This window comes from Silurus aristotelis (assembly GCF_946808225.1).
Source record: "Silurus aristotelis genome assembly, chromosome: 21".
In the NCBI taxonomy this organism is placed as follows: domain Eukaryota; kingdom Metazoa; phylum Chordata; class Actinopteri; order Siluriformes; family Siluridae; genus Silurus; species Silurus aristotelis.
Genome location: NC_139594.1, coordinates 11,668,446 through 11,683,712, shown reverse-complemented (window position 1 = coordinate 11,683,712; position 15,267 = coordinate 11,668,446). Strand labels below are relative to the sequence as shown.

The following is a 15,267-nucleotide window of genomic DNA, read 5'->3' as shown; positions in this document are numbered from 1 at the left end:
ATGAAAGCCTGCATGGAGTTTGCTAAAAAACACCTCAAGGACTCCAAGATGGTGAGAAATAAGATTCTCTGGTCTGTTGAGACCAAAATAGAACTTTTTGGCCTTAATTCTAAGCGGTATGTGTTGAGAAAACCAGGCACTGCTCATCACCTGTCCAATACAGTCCCAACAGTGAAGCATGGTGGTGGCAGCATCATGCTGTGGGGGTGTTTTTCAGCTGCAGGGACAGGACTACTGGTTGCAATCGAGGGAAAGATGAATGCGGCCAAGTACAGGGATATCCTGGACAAAAACCTTTTCCAGAGTGCTCTGGACCTCAGACTGCCCCGAAGGTTTACCTTCCAACAAGACAATGACCCTAAGCACACAGCTAAAATAACGAAGGAGTGGCTTCACAACAACTCCGTGACTGTTCTTGAATGGCCCAGCCAGAGCCCTGACTTAAACCCAATTGAGCATCTCTGGAGAGACCTAAAAATGGCTGTCCACCAACGTTTACCATCCAACCTGACAGAACTGGAGAGGATCTGCAAGGAGGAATGGCAGAGTATCCCCAAATCCAGGTGTGAAAGACTTGATGCATCTTTCCCAAAAAGACTCCTGGCTGTATTAGATCAAAAGGGGGCTTCTACTAAATACTGAGCAAAGGGTCTGAATACTTAGGACCATGTGATATTTCAGTTTTTCTCTTTTAATAAATCTGCAACAATGTCATCAATTCTGTGTTTTTCTGTCAGGGGTGCTATGTGTACATTCATGAGGAAGAAGAATGAACCTAAATGATTTTAGCAAATGGCTGCAATATAACAAAGAGTGAAACATTTAAGGGGGTCTAAATACTTTCCGTACCCACTGTATATATAAGAATTTAATATATCCATAGATGGAAAATTGAGAGCTCTCAGTGCTCTCAATGGTCTCTCTGTAGAATGTGGTCCGGATGGGGGAAGGTAGATGGGCTTTCCTTAGCCTTCTCAGGAAGTAGAGACACTGCTGGGTTTTCTTGGTGTTAGTGACCAGGTAAAGTTCTCTGCCAAGTAATTTGGTGCTCTTGACGATCTCCACGAAGGATCCGGGGAGAATGGCCACTGTGCTCTCCTAAAGTCAACAACCATCTCTTTATTTTTTTTGCCAACGTTTTCTCTGTAAGCTGACCACCACGGTCGTGTCATCAGCAAACTTGATGTGGTTCAAGCTACACAGTTGTGAGTTAGCAGAGTAAACAGCAGTGGGCTGAGCACACAGCCCTGAGGAGCCTCAGTGCTCAATGTGGTGGTGCTGGAAATGCTGTTCCCAATCCAGACTGACTGAGGTCTTCCAGTCAGGAAGTCCAGGATCCAGTTGCAGAGGGAGGTGTTCAGGCCCAGTAGGCTCAGCTTTTAAATTATATATATAGTCATATATATATATATATATATATATATATATATATGTCATTGAGGCAGGAGTCTGTAGACAGGAGTCTGAGGCAGGAGTCTGTAGACTGTTTTGACACGGGGACGATGGTCGTTTGACACGGGGACGATGGTCGTTGTCTTGAGGCACGAAGGAACAACAACGTTGCTCGGAGAGATGTTGATGTCAGTGAAGACGACATCTAGCTGTTCTGCACATTCCCTGAACACTCTGCCAGGAATGTCATCTGGTCCAGCAGACTTCCATGGATTAACCCTGCAAAAAAGAGGCCAGAACTTTTAAAGTGGGTGGGCCTTTATAAAACAGGATGGGAAAAATTAAAAGTACTGTATGAAACCTGCAAACCAAATTTCGGAAAATAAATAAATAAATGAATAAAAACAACGCAGCACAACGTTTCAAAACAACAAGTAAGAACCTATAAACAACTATGAGAAACACAATAAAACAGTTATTATTTTCCAGTAAGTATAATGACACTATTAGCATTAGATTGTTTTTTTTGTTTTTGTTTTTTATGACTATAAACAATGAGAAATTAAACTTAGGTTTACATGTCCTCCTACAATATTAGTCTGAGACGAGGGGGCTTCTGGTCATAATCAAGTGTCTGTCAGTTCACATTCAAAAGAGAGCAGAGACAAATTGCTTAGGTGAACAGTAAGCATTTAAGACGTTTTATTTTATTTTTTGTGTAGACCAGTCTTTCAACACTGCATAATGATCAGTGATCGTATCATTGTTGTCTTTTGGAAAGATGTCCTCAGGACTAGGACTAGGAGGGGTGGGAGGTCCTGTCCAGCATCTGCCTACTTTTTGATTTGTTGCATGAACTCTGTGAACTCAGCATCACCAATTTCTGTGATAGTGTTTACTTATAACTGTTGGTGACTCTCTGTCTCCAAAAGTATCTGAACCGGGTAAACAGGAAACTGCAGCTCTTATGAAGCCATAGTGTCGTCACAGGTGTCGTCATAGGAGGCGCTCCTTTATTTGTCAATCCAAAACCTCATGCCTCAGATCTTTATAATGTTATATGCTGCCACTTTTCCCAGGGGAGCTTGTAAATACGGAGGCAGAGAATTGAGTAGGAAGTTTCCTTTCTTTGGAGGCAGCGACTTCCATTTTGTGTACGTCATGTTTTTTCCATTCAGGTCATGAGTTACTTTAAGCACTTTCTTGCTGCCGTACAACTGGTGACGAATCAAATTTAACTTATTTGGTTGGTAGAGATTGTATAATAATAGTAATAATAATAATAATAATAATAATAATAACCCTAAAAACCAGTTGGGTTTCAAACCCCTAATTTTTGAACCACTATAAAATCATATAATATGCATACTAGTAATATGATATGCACGTTATTGTGTATGAGTTTGGACATGCTCAAGGCGTCGCGAATGTCAAACATGCGCAGGGGTTTGCGCACCCAAGGAGCCCGGTACAACTAGTTTTCCTCTGCTGCGCAAGCCGCTGCGCAAGTCCCTGCGCAGGTTTGACGTTCGCAAAGATGAATACGCAAAATATCTTGACAGCTCAGGCAGATTGAGGAAGTAAAGGCGCCGTTGTGTTTTTTGTGTCCGCTGTGAGTTTCCCCCCCTCTGTTTCTCTATAAAGCTACAGTTCCTGCGGGCCGAAATGGCGACGTTTATTTCTGTCCCGTTGAAGAAGTCTTCAGAAGTCGACTTGGTGAAACCGCTGTCGAAATTCATCACGACCGCGTACCCGGCGGGTGAAGAGCAGACGGAGTATCTGCGCGCCGTGGACGAGTTGAATAAGCTGCGCAGAAGTGCCGTGGGGAGGCCGCTGGATAAGCACGAGAGCTCGCTGGAGATCCTTCTGCGGTGAGTGCCGCTGTAGCTGGCGAGCTAACTGCACCGCTGGCTTACACGTTTATCTGGTGACATTTCTGTAAAATAAAAATAAACCAAAACAAAAAACAGCCCTGGTAACAGATCTGGGTTTGTCCGTTGCTTCATTACTTCTAGCTAAAGTAATGTGATGCAGATAAACGGTGCTCTGGGGTTTTTTAGGCTGCTACTGAGTTTGTTAGCCTGTAAAAACTTCAGGCTAAGTTTTTGCACAATTACATATTTACTACAAAGAAGTGATATATTATTGTCGGTGTTAGATTTTGTCTGGGCTGCCTGGTGATCTAACCAAACTAGCCACGAACTAGCCAGTGTGTTAGCCAGCTAGCATAACCCGCCGTTCACTTCTGTTTGTTGTACTGAATTACGGAAATGTTTATAAGTCGGTTGAGGTTTTATTCGAACATCTCATTATTCTTTAAACAAAACATCTAATGCTTAAATATGGATTTTTAAAATCTTGTCTATTGTTAATGTAAGGACATTGTTTTGTTATTAATGTGTGGAGTAAAACGCCACACCTAAACCTCGAGCACCGCAGCCAGGTACTTAGCGAGTTAGCATGAGGAGAGCCGTGTGTGTGTGAGTGAAAGCAACACACTATATGTGTGTATCTTTTATTTATATTCAAATGTGTATATATATATATATATATATATATATATAATTATAAATAAAGATATACACATAGTATTGAGAATAATTCATTAGGAGTTTCCCGCATTATTGATTAGTTTTTGATAGTCAGATAAACACACTGGTTTCATATATTAATATTGACTTTACTTTGGGTTGTTTAACATTCATGCATGCATGCATGAAAGCTGGAAGCACTGAAAACAAAATTATTACTTTATTATATCATGTCTAAAAGAGCAGGTCTACACATCTACTAAAATAACTTGTGTGAAGGTCCTGTTTTTCCATGACACATTCTTTCTATATTTTTTCCTGAGCCACGTCATGCCATGTGAAACCATTAGAAGAAGATTAGATAGTCTGATTAAACAACATCTGATTAAAAATGCCACCGTTTCTTTAGGCGTCAGAACTTCTATAAATATAGATCCTGCTCAGCTGTGTGACGCCTTCTTCTCAACCCCTTTGTCTAAAGAGGAAGTCCTCTGGATCAATGCGGATCATACCTGTTAGAAATGTGTCCCTCTTTTCCCCACAGAAGGTTTATCCATCATTTCAATTGTATTTTATACTTTTAATTTATTTTAAAATGTGATGCAATTGTCAGTTTGCTCATTTATGACCATTCATGAATCTGCATTGTTTCCCATTTCTGTTGAAGGAATGTAATAGCTGGTAGCCTAAATTTAAAATTACTTATGTTTGTTAAAATAATTATGTCCTGCAATAAAAAAGAAGAACCATGTATAGGGATTTAAGCCAAATAAATTTAAATTTCTTCATGATTGGAAAAAACAAAAAGAGGAAATGAGGTCCTAATTTGTTAAACAAAAACATCAGTGCTGTTCGGTGAGTTGTCTTTTTCAGTTTTTTGCTTATGGTTTTAGAGTATTTATATGTGACAGAAATCGTGAAATAACAAGGAAGCTATTCAAACCTCAGTTGAAACGGATTGTCTGGTGCAGGTATAATAAAAAAAAAAAAACGTGTAGCATTACTCCAGAGATACACTAGGTGCAGTAATGGGGCTGCCAATGCCTGTGTTGTGAAAACACTGACAGGGAAAACGAAACGCTGCAGTGACTCATCACTAATGTGTGTTGATTCCCAACTTGTCTCACTGCCTTTCTCTTCCTCGCTGCTGCTGAATAATAAATAATTTATGCTGTCAAATACTCGAGAAAATGTTATATTTCCAACTCTTTTCCCTCATGTGGAGAGCAATTGAGCCTTGTCTTGCTGTATAATGGACGCATTATAACACAGAGGGTGTGTTGTGTTTATTTTCAGAGGTCATGCTTTCAGTGGAAATCCCAATCAAGGAGCTATGTAATGATTCAGTAAGAGCAGCTTAAAATAAGAACGTATACAGGAACGTTCTGATCTGTCAACAAGCTTGGCAACATGCCATGTCAAATGAATCAGTGTAGATCACAGTTTTTGTGCTAGCGTTTTGTTTAAATTACGTCATAAGGTTTCGAAAGACACGCAGTCACATGAGCTTGAGTGTCAGCCTTTTGTGTCTGTTCATTTCAGCTCAAGTTGCGAGAGTCATGGGTGTTTCTGGTTTTCTCACTGGTCATTGATGATAAATATGCAGTGTGTTGTGCTGATATATTTCTGTTTCGTAGTAGGTTCATGTAGAAACACTCTATAAAGTGAATAAGAAAATGATGGAAAAGTTCATGCTGTAAAACTTGCTTAAACACAAGCCATTAGGAGCAAGTCGATTAGCTTTTAGATTACATGTAGGCAAATTAAATTACAGTAAAACATATAGGCATGAATTTTTTCCAGAATAACTTTTTTTGTTGGAAATAATTATGTACTAATCTTTTTGGACACATAATCCTAAAACTCAGCTCACAGGACAATAAGTATAAAATTTTTCTATTTAATGGGCATCGCTGTGAGAATTCGCGGTTCGGAAAAATCTCGGGTTCTCATTTGGAACCCAACTAACAGCAAGTTACGGATTATCTTAAAATACGCAGGAATCTGCAGCAGGACAGAATGTTCAGGAACGTTAGGAATAACATTTTAAACAATGTTTTACTAACAAACATCATACAAAAATGTAAAAAAAAACATTATTGTATTAAATTGACAATGTCTAGATGAATTCACTAAGGTACCATAGGGGCTGCGGGGGGCATCCAAAATTCGTGGATTTTCGGAACTCGCAGGGGGTCTTAGAAAGTAACCCCCGCGAGGTCCGGGGGACCGCTGTACTGCTTTTTCTGTGATAAATATAAGTGTGAAACCTGACCTAAAAAGAGGAAAACCACAACAAATAAAACCAGATCTGATAAAAGTGTAGGATCTGCCGGATACAATCGTCATCATCAGATCTGAATCTAAAATTAAATGTATTTTTATGATGGCTATAATTCTTTTTAATTTTTAATTTATTTCAGAATTGTTTTTATTTCATACTTTTTATGTTGTAACATTTCTTTCCCTTTTCTGTAGGTACTATGATCAGCTATGTTCAGTCGAGCCTAAGTTTCCTTTCTCAGAGGTAACTTTTATACATTCATACATACATGGCTGCATGAATGTACGCATGATAAAATGAATTACATGCACATGCGCTAGCGCTTGCCCCGAATATATACCGAGTGTAATTTGTCTTACAGCTTTGTCTAACATTCACATGGAAAGATGCTTTTGATAAAGGATCCCTATTTGGAGGCTCTGTTAAACTTGGTAAGTTTCACTGTCTCATACAGCTGCAAATGCAATAATGTAAAGTAAAATATTGACCACGGTGACATAAATAGTGGTTTAATAAAGAACTAGTTTTACCAGTACAGTTTGTGTTTTTCAGCTTTGGCAAGTGTGGGCTATGAGAAAACCTGTGTATTGTTCAACATTGGGGCACTCTCCAGTCAGATTGCCTCTGAACAGAACCTGGACAATGATGAAGGGCTTAAGACAGCTGCTAAATACTACCAGGTGAGTGTTTAAGTTTTCACCCTAAATCAGCAGATTAGGCATTATCCATATCTATTAACCATATCCATGAATCCATTTATTTTTTGAGTATGCATCTGTAACCCTGTCACCTCTGTTTTCAGCTGGCGTGTGGTGCATTTGCACACATAAAGGACACAGTGCTGTCTGCTCTTAATAGAGAGCCTACTATGGATATTTCTCCAGAGACGGTGGGAACGCTCAGTCAGATCATGCTCAGCCAAGCACAGGAGGTCTTTGTCATCAAAGCCACTGCTGGTGTGTACCTGGGCTGTAACTTCTCTGTGTGGCAAATACATCCTCATTATCAATTGTACACACAGATATTTAAGATGGTTGTAATGTAAAAAAATAAATAAATATTTGTATGTATGTATGTAATTAAATAATGATCTCGTTCAAGGTGCATGCTTATGAAAGAAAATAAATAAATAAATGCATTACCCATATTGGCTACACCAGAACATAGTAAAGAAGAAATGTATTGTTTGGCTGAAAATCCCATAATAACCAGCTGCACAATATTTTATTTGCGCCAAAAATAATCTTTTTTTCTACGATAGCCAATGTAGCATCAAAAGTGATAATAGTATAAGCATTTTGTTACCTAGTGGAGATAAAATGTGTCTATATACTAATAAAAACAAAACAAAAAAAACAATTCAAACTCGGAAATATGCAGCATTTATTAAAAGCAAAAAAAAGTTAATTAGGAGATTGAATATTTATATCTATTTATACTCTATATTTTGCTGTATTATTGTATCTTTCACTCTTATTAACCTCTATAAAACGCACTTATAAGAGAAATGAATTCACTTCACACTCCTCTGTGGGTTTAGTAGTTGGCTTCTATTATTTATTCGCCTTTATTTTTTCTCAACAGACAAGATGAAAGATGGCATCATTGCTAAGTTAGCCAATCAGGCTGCAGATTTCTATGGTGACGCTTTCAAGCAGTGCCAGTACAAAGAGAACCTGCCCAAGGTATGCACGAAGCAGAGTTTTCTGCTATTAGAGATGTATCCACTAGGGGTTATGTGAACACTGTGTATGTCATTAAGACTAACACACACTGGATGCAACTAATATAGGTTTATGTCTTTATTGGCCATTAGTCTTTACCTTAGGCACACACAGACACACAAACCCTTTAAGAATTTCAGTTTCTGCCTTTGTCTTTCCCACTGATCTGTGAGTGTGAACGCTGCATGAGAGTTGTGTGATGGTTTGGTTGATGTTTGCTGAAGGTTGCGTGCTGATTTGCTGTTCTGTTCTCTCTTTCTGCACCCTGTGCTGTGTGTTTGTGCTCGTTTGTGGATGCTCGTGGTGTTTGTTTGTGGTTGCTGTGGTGTTTGTGGTTGCCTCTCCCTGGTCAGTATTTTTATTTCCAGGAAGTGCTTCCAGTTTTGGCTGCCAAGCACTGCATGATGCAAGCCACTGCAGAGCTCCATCAGTCAGCACTAGTCAAACAGAAGAAGCAATTTGGAGAGGAGATTGCACGTCTTCAGGTGAGTGCTGTGGTGAAAATAGAAGTATTTAACATTGTTTGCTCTATGGGCTACCTTTTCAGTTTATAGGGTCTGTCTCGATTTTTTTTTTTATTTGGCTCATTGTTGTTGTTTTGTTTTGTTTTTGTTGTGCAGCATGCCACAGAGCTGGTTAAGACAGTAGCATCACGCTACGATGAGTATGTGAACATTAAGGATCTCTCTGATAAAATCAGCCGTGCTCTCACAGCTGCTAAGAAAGACAATGACTTCATCTACCATGATCGTGTACCAGAGGCAAAAGACCTGGAGCACATTGGAAAGGCATCACTTGTCAAGGCAACCACCATTCAATTACCACTCAGCCAGAAGTTTGCAGGTGAGTCAAAGACTGACAGATTATGTTAATAACCTTACATTACACTATAAAGAACACCCCTAATGTAATCTAGATTATATATAAAATGCAGGAAAGCATTAATCTATTTTCAAAAACTTTCTGGAACCAGTTCTTATGCATGGGTTGATTAGTGGTTGTTTAGTTCCTATTCAAAAGGGCACAAACAAGGCTGTTCCATATTTAACTGGTTTTTTTTTTTTTTTTAATAACTCCTGTATGTGTGATGATTTATAGATTATAAAGTGCATTGTATACATTTTAGCACCATTTTTCATCAAAACAAAAAGCCAATATACATCTTTAAGTGGTAATGGTAAACGTTACCGTGCTTTCACAAGAAATAAACTAAATGCAGGCTAATTTATAAATGAATATTCATTGCATTTTGCTGGAGGTAATTTAAATTGTTCCTATCTGATTATATTGTTTTAGATATTTTTGAGAAGATGGTGCCTATGTTAGTGCAGCAGTCTGTAAGCATAGCTAATTCCAGAAGAGCCGATATGGTCAACAGATTTGTGGGGAGTCTGAGGGAGGCGACCAACCTCTGTAATGGGTGAGTTTTTAAAACTTGGTTTTGGATTGTTTTGTTTTCGTTCTTTTGTAATTTATAGTGTACAGCGAACAGCTGAACAACCTGGTCCTTTTCTCACTGAATCAAGTTGTGTAGATGTTGTGTGTTATTTAAAAATATTTTCTTTTTCAGATTGCAAGAGTTAATTATTATTATTATTATTATTTATTTATTTATTTATTTATTTTTACCATATTCCACTCTCTCTATGCTATACTGAGAGTATGCATTGTGGTATATCAAGTTAGCCAGTTAAACTTACATATATTGAAAATTAACATTGATAAATATAAAAATGCTATTGATTATGAAAATGATGAAAATAGGTTCTATTAAAAATGGTTAGTTGATTAACTGTTTGAATATTGTTTGATTTTACAGGGTGTTAGCTTCTCTAAACCTGCCTGCAGCAATAGAGGATCTTTCTGGAGATTCAGTGCCACAGTCCATCCTGGAGAAGAGTCGTGCCGTGATCCAACAGGGAGGCTTGAACAGCATTGAGCAGCTGATCAAAGATCTACCAGAACTGCTACAGAGAAACCGAGAAATACTGGATGAGGTGGATTTCTCTCGTACTCCCTTTCTTTTCCTCCTTTTACATTTTCATATCATTTTTATGAGGTGTGTGTGTGTGGCATGTCAATAGTTCATTTTATTATAGTTTATTGTTTTTCTCCTTTTGGTGTAATAGTCTCTTAAGATTTTGAATGATGAGGAGGCAACTGACAATGAGCTCAGAGCCAAGTTTAATCAGCGGTGGAACAGAACTGCATCTGGAGACCTGTACAAACCCCTCAGAGCAGGTAAACACAGACAAACAAGAGAATTTGAGGATTTGGTCTACCTTTCTTTGCACACAAATACACATTGAATATTTAGCATTCATACTCTGTATAAAAAAGTAATTAATTTGTATAATTGCTTGTGTGTTTCTTATTGCAGAAGGTGGAAATTTTGGAAACATTTTGGACAAGGCTGTGCAAGCTGATCAGGTGGTAAAAGAGCGTTATAACACTCACTGTGAGATGATTACTCTCCTCTGCAAATCGGAGAGCGAGTTGTGCGCTGCCATTCCTTCAGCCAACCCTGCTAAGACTCTTCAGGGCAGTGAGGTAAAAGTTGTTCTTTTGGCTGGCACTAATAAAATATGACTTGACTTAAACAGCATTAGTTGTGGCTTGTTGAATATATTGATACATAGGAACCAATTCTATTATTGTAATTTTACACTATTTAGGTGGTGAATGTATTGAAGGCTCAGTTAGCCCAGCTTGATGAGATCAAACAGGATCGTGAAGTTCTGGAAGGGGAAATTAAGGCAGTTACCTTTGACATGACAACAAAGTTCCTCACTGCCCTGGCACAAGATGGAGCCATTAATGAGGAAGCTCTCACCACTAGAGAACTGGACACTCGTTATGGCACATACACACAGCGTGTTCAGCAGAACCTCCGCTCTCAAGAGGACATACTTGCGCAAGTACAGGTATATATTTTAGCAGGAGCCTTGGCCCAGCAACCCTATAGCCCCAAGACTATGTTTATGCACTCTGCAGGCTATTATAGCACACATCTGTATTCTTTGTAAACTGACTATTCCTTTGTTCACTAGAAATGAACTAATTGAGTAGTTGAAACTGAGCTATGTGGATTGATTTGATATGCTAATATCTGCTTGTCTATCACAGACATCTCATCAAGAGTTTTCAGCACTCAAGCAGTCTAACTCTGAGGCTAACCACAGGGAGGAGGTATTGAAGAAACTGGCCTCAGCTCATGATAGCTACATTGAAATCAGCTCCAATATCAAAGAAGGCACTAAGGTAACACCCAAACATAGGGTTTCTCTTATGACCGTCACACATTGCTCCGATTTCTTAAATGCCGATTTAATTTAGGGTAGAGCTAATGAACAGATATTCAGTTGTCCACTAGGAGAGGGGAAAAATGTCATGTGGGGTGATTAAATATACTTTCTATTCAACCATTTATCTTCCTATGATAGCAGCAGACACAACTACCTTTGACAAAAATATTAAACCCCTAATTACAGCATTCGAATACTGGCACCTAACCAGATATTTAAACACTGATTTGCGTCCCTAGTTTTTGCATTTAAGTGATAACTGAAATTGAACAAATCCTTTCCTCTTTTTTTTTTTTTTTCTTTGTCTACTCCAAACAGTTCTACAACGATTTAACTGAGATCCTGCTGAAGTTCCAGAATAAGTGCAGTGACATCGTTTTTGCTCGAAAGACTGAAAGGGATGAGTTGCTCAAGTAAGTTTCTTTCTGTGTGTGTGTCCAAGAAAACCAGAGGTGCAGACATTAGGATAGATTGTAATTCTCTCTACTGTACTTAAACTGTAATAAAATTTAAATAAACAAATGCACACAAAAATAAATAAATAAATTCTTATATATAAAAGGCTTTTTGAAGGTGGTTAAATTAAGTGTATAATTTCTCACACACTGATGTTTTATTGACAGGGAGTTGCAGCAGAGCATTGCTCGCGAGCCGAGTGCTCCTTCCTTTAATGTTCCAGCTTACCAGTCCAATAACCCGCCCCCAGCTGCAGGAGGCCCCACCCCTGCTCCCCGGACCGTATTTGTGAGCATCCAGTCAGAACTGCCATCCAATAAGAAAACCAAATAAATACTTTTCTCTGGTTATGATTTAAATGGTTATTCTGTCATTGCAGCCACAGGCTAAATCCCAGCCTCCAGCAAGACCACCACCACCCAGCTTCAGTACACAAGCTGCCACTAGCAGCACCACCAGCTCAGTGCCTGACAGCCAAGCCCTGAGTTCTGTCAGCTCTAATCCCCCACCTGTGGCACCACCCAATGCACCATCACAGGCTCAAGGACCACCCTACCCCACTTATCAGGGCTATCCTGGGTATATAAGCTTTTTTCCATAACTATATACATTTTCCGCTTCATAAATGACATCTAGAAGGCTGCTTCTACAAACTCGATTCCAAAAAAGTTGGGACACTGTACAAATTGTGAATCAAAACAGAATGCAATGATGTGGAAGTTTCAAATTGCAATATTTCATTCAGAATAAAACATAGATAACATATCAAATGTTTAAAATGAGAAAATTTATAATTTTAAGGAAAAAATAAATTTCATGACATCAACACATCTCAAAAAAGTTGGGACAAGCCCATGTTTACCACTGTGTGGCATCCATTCTTCTTTTTTTATAACAATCTGCAAACATCTGGGGACTGAGGAGACAAGTTGCTCAAGTTTGGGAATAGGGATGATGACCCATTCTTGTCTAATACAGACTTCTAGTTCCTTAACTGTCTTAGGTCTCTTTGTCGCATCTTCCTCTTTATGATGCACCAAATGTTTTCTATGAGTGAAAGATCTGGACTGCAGTCTGGCCATTTCAGTACCCGGATCTTTCTTCTACACAGCCATGATGTTGTAATTGATGCAGTATGTGGTCCGGCATTGTCATGTTGGAAAATACAAGGTCTTCCCTGAAAGAGACGACGTCTGGATGGGAGCACATGTTCTAGAACTTGGATATAACTTTCAGCATTGATGGTGCCTTTCCATATGCGTAAGCTGCCCATGCCACACGCACTCATGCAACCCCATACCATCAGAGATGCAGGCTTCTAAACTGAGCGCTGATAACAACTTGGATTGTCCTTATCCTCTTTAGTCCGGATGACATGGTGTCCCAGTTTTCCAAAAAGAACTTAAAATTTTTATTCGTCTGACCACAGAACAGTTTTCCACTTTGCCACAGTCCAGTTTTAGAGAAAACGCCTGCGCTTCTGGATGTTCAGATATGGCTTCTTTTTTGACCTATAAAGTTTTAGCCGGCGACGGCAAATGGCACGGTGGATTGTGTTCACCGACAATGTTTTCTGGAAAGGATTCCTGAGCCCATGTTGTGATTTCCATTACAGTAGCATTCCTGTATGTGATGCAGTGCCGTCTAAGAGCCCGAAGATCACGAGCATCCAGTATGGTTTTCCGACCTTGACCCTTACGCACAGAGATTGTTCCAGATTCTCTGAATCTTTGGATGATATTATGCACTGTAGATGATGATGATAACCTCAAACTTTTATACCCAATCATGTTGCCAATTGACTTAATTGACTTCCAGCCTCTTATTGCTACCTTTCCCAACCTTTTTGGAATGTATAGCTCTCATGAAATCCAAAATGAGCCAATATTTGGCATGACCTTTCAAAATGTCTCACTTTCAACATTTGATATTTTATCTATATTTTATTGTGAATAAAATATAAGTTTGAGATTGGTAAATTATTGCATTCTTTTTTTATTCATAATTGGTACAGTGTCCCAACTTTTTTGGAATCGGCTTTGTAAATATATATTTTTGTTTTTGAAGCAGTATTTATAAACGTTGCAGTCATTTTTACTTATCTTTTGTTGTTATAATGTCTGAAAGCGTATCATGTTTGTGCCGTTAACCAAACGAACAAAAAGTTGAGCAAAATGTTATATTTTATAATTCCTAATGAGACTTTGATAATCTTATAAATTACACAATTTTTTTTTTCTTCTCAGGTTTTATCAAATGCCGATGGGGTATAATCCCTATGGATATGGATATAACATGCAGTACATGCCCTATCAGGCTCAAGGGCAGACTGGTTACCCTGGAGGTGCTCCTGTTCAGCAGCCTTACCCTTATCCTCAACAACCATCCCAGCAACAGCCCTACTATCCCCAGCAATAAGCAACATTTTCTCTAAGCCCACATTGCCAGCTACAGTCATGCTGCCCCTGATATATTATCACTCCTTTCTCTTATACTTAATCTCTAACACACCCCTCCTCCTTCATGCCTTTAACACCTGACTTTCTGTGGGCAGAGAATAAAACACTAGAAGGACCAATGGGATTTTCCCTGAAAAGCCACACCCACTTTCTTGAATGGTTCAGAGAGATGCTGTGCTCTGTTTCTGAGCTTCCTAATTCTCCCACTCATACCCAGAGTCAAGCTGCTGGCTGCCTGCCTGCCGCTGTGTATACCTATTTTTGTAACAAATATTGAATAGAAATACTCTAACAAAGGTAATGAAGATCATTTTAATACCCTGAGGATGAAGATAATCATTAGGGGAAAAGTAATATGACTGTAATCGTACCTCTCTCACTTTATCCTACAATCAGCACTTTGGGAATGGAACAGTTAAATTTAACAGTGAAAAATGCCTGACATGTACCTGTCATTCACAGAAACCTTTTGTTTCTCTCTTATTATATAATTAAAGCCTGTCTAATGCTAAACTGCGGGTTGTTTTCTCTCTGTAGAAGTTTGATTCTGGTTGCACAATATTCGTCCCTGTTTTTGTTTTTTTCTATATTAAAGTTGTATGTATTGGATTTCTGCAGTGCTGGATAAGGCTGCTTTTCAGGGAGTGGGTATAAAATACATGTAAATTTTTTTCTTCCACTGCATTAAATTACGGATTAATGAAGAGATTATGTTGCTGAAGCAAACCTTTTTTCCTTAATTTATCCCTGTTGACCGCAACCAGACTGTATAGAGTATGGTACGTTATTCTGTATTCGAATGTTATTATATCAGTCTATGGCTGGTGTTTAGTATGGGTTGAGGTTGGGTATTTAATATGGAAGTCCTGTTTAAAGGTGGGGCACTAAAAAGTAAAAAAAAAAATGAGCTGATATGAAAAGATACAACAAATATTTTAAGTGCAAAATAACTATTCACTTTATTTCCCTTACCTAAATACAACCTTTACAGTATAACCTCAACAAATCAACATGAAGCACAATGCTAAACTTCCAAAACTGCTAAATCCCCATTATGTACAGGAAGTTAGGTAATTGAGTTGACTCAGATAAGTCAGTCATTTTAAAGGTTTGTTC

At 38.6% G+C, this 15,267-nt stretch overlaps 1 protein-coding gene across 2 annotated transcripts; it reads left to right on the top strand.

Annotated features, from left to right (window-relative positions):
- Positions 1-2,405: 2,405 nt before the first annotated feature.
- pdcd6ip (programmed cell death 6 interacting protein) lies at positions 2,406-14,664 on the top strand. Of its 2 annotated transcripts, XM_083524044.1 has the most exons (19): positions 2,406-2,546; positions 3,037-3,263; positions 6,402-6,450; positions 6,569-6,638; positions 6,760-6,887; positions 7,010-7,163; positions 7,792-7,892; positions 8,285-8,416; positions 8,552-8,774; positions 9,228-9,351; positions 9,751-9,928; positions 10,061-10,172; positions 10,312-10,481; positions 10,607-10,855; positions 11,058-11,192; positions 11,555-11,649; positions 11,860-11,980; positions 12,063-12,271; positions 13,939-14,664. In XM_083524044.1, the coding sequence occupies exons 2-19, from the start codon at positions 3,058-3,060 to the stop codon at positions 14,108-14,110; spliced, it is 2,628 nt and encodes an 875-aa protein (XP_083380170.1). In that variant the 5' UTR covers positions 2,406-2,546; positions 3,037-3,057; the 3' UTR covers positions 14,111-14,664. The 2 variants fall into 2 exon arrangements, with proteins under 2 accessions (XP_083380170.1, XP_083380171.1); XM_083524045.1 differs by lacking the exon at positions 2,406-2,546 and having other exon boundaries at positions 2,942-3,263; positions 8,300-8,416.
- The last annotated feature ends 603 nt before the right edge of the window (positions 14,665-15,267 follow it).

Excerpts from the sequence above, each read along its gene's own strand:
- pdcd6ip (XM_083524044.1), top strand. The coding sequence starts at position 3,058 with ATGGCGACGTTTATTTCTGTCCCGTTGAAGAAGTCTTCAGAAGTCGAC. Across the intron at positions 9,352-9,750 it reads GCGACCAACCTCTGTAATGG|GGTGTTAGCTTCTCTAAACC; the intron begins GTGAGTTTTTAA and ends TTGATTTTACAG. Across the intron at positions 12,272-13,938 it reads ACTTATCAGGGCTATCCTGG|GTTTTATCAAATGCCGATGG; the intron begins GTATATAAGCTT and ends TTTTCTTCTCAG.